The following is a 3,790-nucleotide window of genomic DNA, read 5'->3' as shown; positions in this document are numbered from 1 at the left end:
GAGAGGTGATTATTTCCTTTCGTGTGGCTTGTAAATTGTTGTGTGTTTTTTATCAGTGTGAATGGTTTGGTAATATTCGTTATTGTTTGAATGGGAAATGAATGATGAGAAATATTGTTACTATTCTACAAGACGTTGGCAACTGCTTCACCGCTGCCGGGCCGCTCAGGTGGTTGCCAGACGTATGTGTTGTTTATTACTCGCTTAAAACTCTCTCACTAACTATTTTTTTACTTACTGCGCTTATAAAGTTAACTAACAGGTTAAATAAAGAGCGCATATACTTCTAGATATACAAGAAATACGTAATTTTAAATATCCAGCCCCGAGTTGGAGCTGACTTTCCAGTACGACAAGAAAAAGGTTGCTGGAAGCGCGACAACACCCGTATGAGGAACCGTAGTCGTGTGTGTGCAAGTGTACTGGAGGGAAGTGATGCTACCCATGTCCGTGTCACCCTGAGGAACGTCGCGCCGCTATGGCAAGCGCCGTAGGTGCAGTGTTAGACGAAGGCGAGTCGTTCGGAGACGTCGTCGACGAGTATTTCTCCTTCATTTACGACGAAGCCACAGACGACGGTGTGAGTGATACGGAAGAGAGCGAGGCTGACGGAGTCGGTCGCGGCTCGTGCGTGGACGTCACCTACCAGGTTCAGGATCCAATCTATCAGAATCTCTGGAGGAAAGGAGAATCGGTGAAACCAAAGGATGTGCCGTCAGGGGCTGGCTTCGGGGCGAGTAAGAGCAGCAGTGGCACGAGTCGAGACCAGAGAAAAGCCAAGGCCTCGCTGAAGACGGACGAAGGTGCAACAGGCATGGCCTCGAGTGTTCAAGGCAGTTTTCGGGAATCGGAGCCAAATCGCATGCACGGATTCGACAACTTCTCAGAAACCGTAACAGACTCGGCGTGCAGCCGCGGTGGGGCGCCTGCTGGCATTGAGAATAGCGGGGAGGTTGGTAACCTCAGCCCCGCCGCTGGTCAGCTGGCACGACCGGCCTCCTCCGCAGCGCCCGTCTCCATCAACATCTCCTCGGCAACCAACACCATTTCAGCCTCGAGCCACCTCGCCCACACGCCCACGACGGCCTGCGTGGAGGCCGAGGGGCGGCTGGCTGACGTGCGGGGCAGGTCCGTGATTCAGCTGCCCTCCGGACCCGCCATGGGAGACCACGAGGCTGTCGCCAGCCATCAGCTGTCTCCCGCCAGCAAGCAGACCATCTACATTAACGGAGACGCCCCAGACCGAGGTTCGGGTGCCACTTCGGTGTACCTGATGGGCCAAGGGGCGGCCTCGCCCGCCCAAGACGTCGCGCTCGAGTCCGCCGTCACAGCCCCGATCACTATTCAGGTGTCGCAGAGTCCCGCCGAGCTCGACCCGGCGTGTAATGAGCCGTCGAGGGCGAGTGTCGCGGCGGGCTCCGAGGCCTGCGATGTCGGAAGGTTCCTGGAGGAGGTGCACACGCCGCACCTGGCGGAGGAGGCGCGGAGGGCGGCCGGGGGAGGGTCTGCGTTCGCGGCGGACGATCCCCCGGACCTCGTGCGCGACTCCTCTCCGCACGTCGGCGAGCGAGCCCTCAACATCGGCGCCATCGAGTGCGAGATCCTCGACGAACTCTTCGAGGACATGATGCTCAAGGAGTCGAGAACGAGTCCTCCTGTCGGGGCTCAGGTGGTCGACATGTCATCCTCCGCTTACGTGAACGGCGTCTCGGATTCCCCAATCGATTGTCTGATTAATGGTTTGCCGAGGTACTGCCACGGCAGAGGCGGCGAGGAGGGCCTGGCGGAGATGGCGCTGCCCCTGGGCGAGTCGGAGCCGGCAACCATCCTGCAGGAGTACAAGGCGGCCCCGGGGGCGTCCGAGGCTGAGTTCTGCGCCAGTCCCACGGAGGGGAAGTGCCTCGACGAGGAGGAATGCAGCGAGGCGCTGGTGGAGTCGTGGAAGTACGTTCCGTGCGGGGACGCGTCAGGCGACGAGTGGCCCATCCAGCTCCCTGCCGATGCGAGTGCGAGTCCGAAAGGTGGAACACAGAGTGGAACGGAGATGTGGAACGGGGACAGTGTCGCTGCCTTGCGATATCCGGAGGAAGACGTAGCTGGGTTCCGCCCCTCCTTCGGACACCCGTGGGAGGATGCAGACGGACCTCCACCCGAGGAGATGCAGGTTTCCTCGCAGGCCCAGACTCCGGTGGCTGCCAACGCCTGCGACTCGGTATCCCGGGACGACCCTTTCGGTGTCCACCACGACATTCTTGCGGACGACAAAGGATCTCAGAGTGTCAGTGAAATGTCCTTGGCGAGTGTAGACAATCTCGCAAATGCTCGTAACGAGTTTCCTCCGGATGTGGATGCATCCTTAAGTTATATATCCTCTTACATAAATCAGGAAACACCGACAACGACAGATAACTTTCCTTTCGCAGGACCTATCAACCCCCCCACTAGCAGTGACGCATCCAGTAGTGACCAAGAATATTTCGCTAGTAGCAGTGACACACTAAGAATAGACCCGGGTCCCCCCCTCACCCCCAACCCCCTCCCAGACTTAGTGCAGCTCAGTGATTCCGCCTCGACCCCCGCACCGAGCCCCCCCTCCCCCCCGGCCGAGCTCGGCGAGGGAGAGGCCTGCTCCTGGCACGAGGCGGGGGGCGGCCGGGGCGAGTCAGGGGCGCGCCTGGCGAGCGGGGACGAGGACCTGGTTCTCTCCGAGGGCGAGCGCGACGGGCGTGCGTCCCCGGCTCCTTCCCCGAGGACGGCCTCTCCCTCGGACGGCGAGGGGGCGCGTCCTGCCCCCCCCGACAGCGACGCGGACGAGAACGATGGCACGGGTCTGGCCGCAGCCATGTCGCGGGTAGTTCGCCGCAGCATGAGGCGCATGCGGCGGCTGCGGTTGTCCGGCCGTCGATCCCCGAGTCGCGGCCACAAGAGCGTCGAGGAGGGCGCCGCGCCCGCGAATACCAGCGAGGAGACGGAGGGTCGCCGCACCGTGCCTGCGGCGCCTGCGGTAGGGCTGCCCACCGTGCGCTCCCCCGCCGCCGCCTCCATCATCGTGTCCTCCCTGGTGGCCGCCCTCGCGCCCCCGCCCCTGCACGCCCACCCTCGGGAAACCCTTGACCCCCCGCCCACAGAAGCCCCCGCACTGAGGTGAGTTCACTGTAGCAGAAAGGTTAGATAAAGGCGACGTGGCTCTTCCGCTCTCGGCCTACCCGGATGCGCCGCCGCTCGGGGGAAGGCGGCGAAGGGCGGGCTTTCGAGGGGGAGGGAAGGGGGAGGGAAGGAGGGAGGGAAGGGGAGAGGGAGGGAGAGGGAAGGGGAGTGGGAGAGAGAGAGACGGAAGGAGGGAGGGAGAGGGAGGAAAGGAGGGAGGGAGGGAAGGAAAGTGGGAAGGCTGCGAAGGGCGGGCTCTCGAGGGGGAGGGAGGGAGGGAGGGAGGGAGGGAAGGAAGGGGGAGGGAGGGAGGGAAGGGGAGAGGGAGAGAGAGGAAGGGAAGGAGGGAGGGAAGGGAGAGAGAGAGGGAGGGAATGGGGAGGGGGAGAGAGAGAGAGAGAGAGAGAGAGAGAGAGAGAGAGAGAGAGAGAGAGAGAGAGAGATAGCAAACGAAATATATTTTTTCTATCACACATGATTCTGTCGCCTTTTAACCTCGCCAGTCACGGCATCGCCACTAACCTCGTTCTTCGCTACCGCTGCCTGGACACCTTCAAGATACTTGCGTTGGCTAAGACTAGAAGAAGGCCATGTCATCATCATCATCACATCATCATCACATCATCATCTTCATTATCATCAT

General features: G+C 60.9%; 1 protein-coding gene across 1 annotated transcript in view; it reads left to right on the top strand.

The window, feature by feature from the left end:
• The first annotated feature begins 399 nt into the window (after nt 1-399).
• Nucleotides 400-3,790, top strand: part of bdg (sodium-dependent transporter bedraggled) — a 132,403-nt gene continuing 129,012 nt past the window's right edge. The window contains exon 1 of the mRNA XM_086535840.1: nt 400-3,144. Coding sequence (XP_086391966.1) covers nt 479-3,144 — 2,666 coding nt within the window. The 5' untranslated portion in view covers nt 400-478. The remainder of the gene's footprint in view (nt 3,145-3,790) is intronic.

Source organism: Penaeus japonicus, unplaced genomic scaffold (genome assembly GCF_977035675.1).
Source record: "Penaeus japonicus unplaced genomic scaffold, GWHDUDI00000001_assembly GWHDUDI00000004, whole genome shotgun sequence".
NCBI classification, from domain to species: Eukaryota; Metazoa; Arthropoda; class Malacostraca; order Decapoda; family Penaeidae; genus Penaeus; species Penaeus japonicus.
This window is presented reverse-complemented; position numbering and strand designations above follow the sequence as displayed.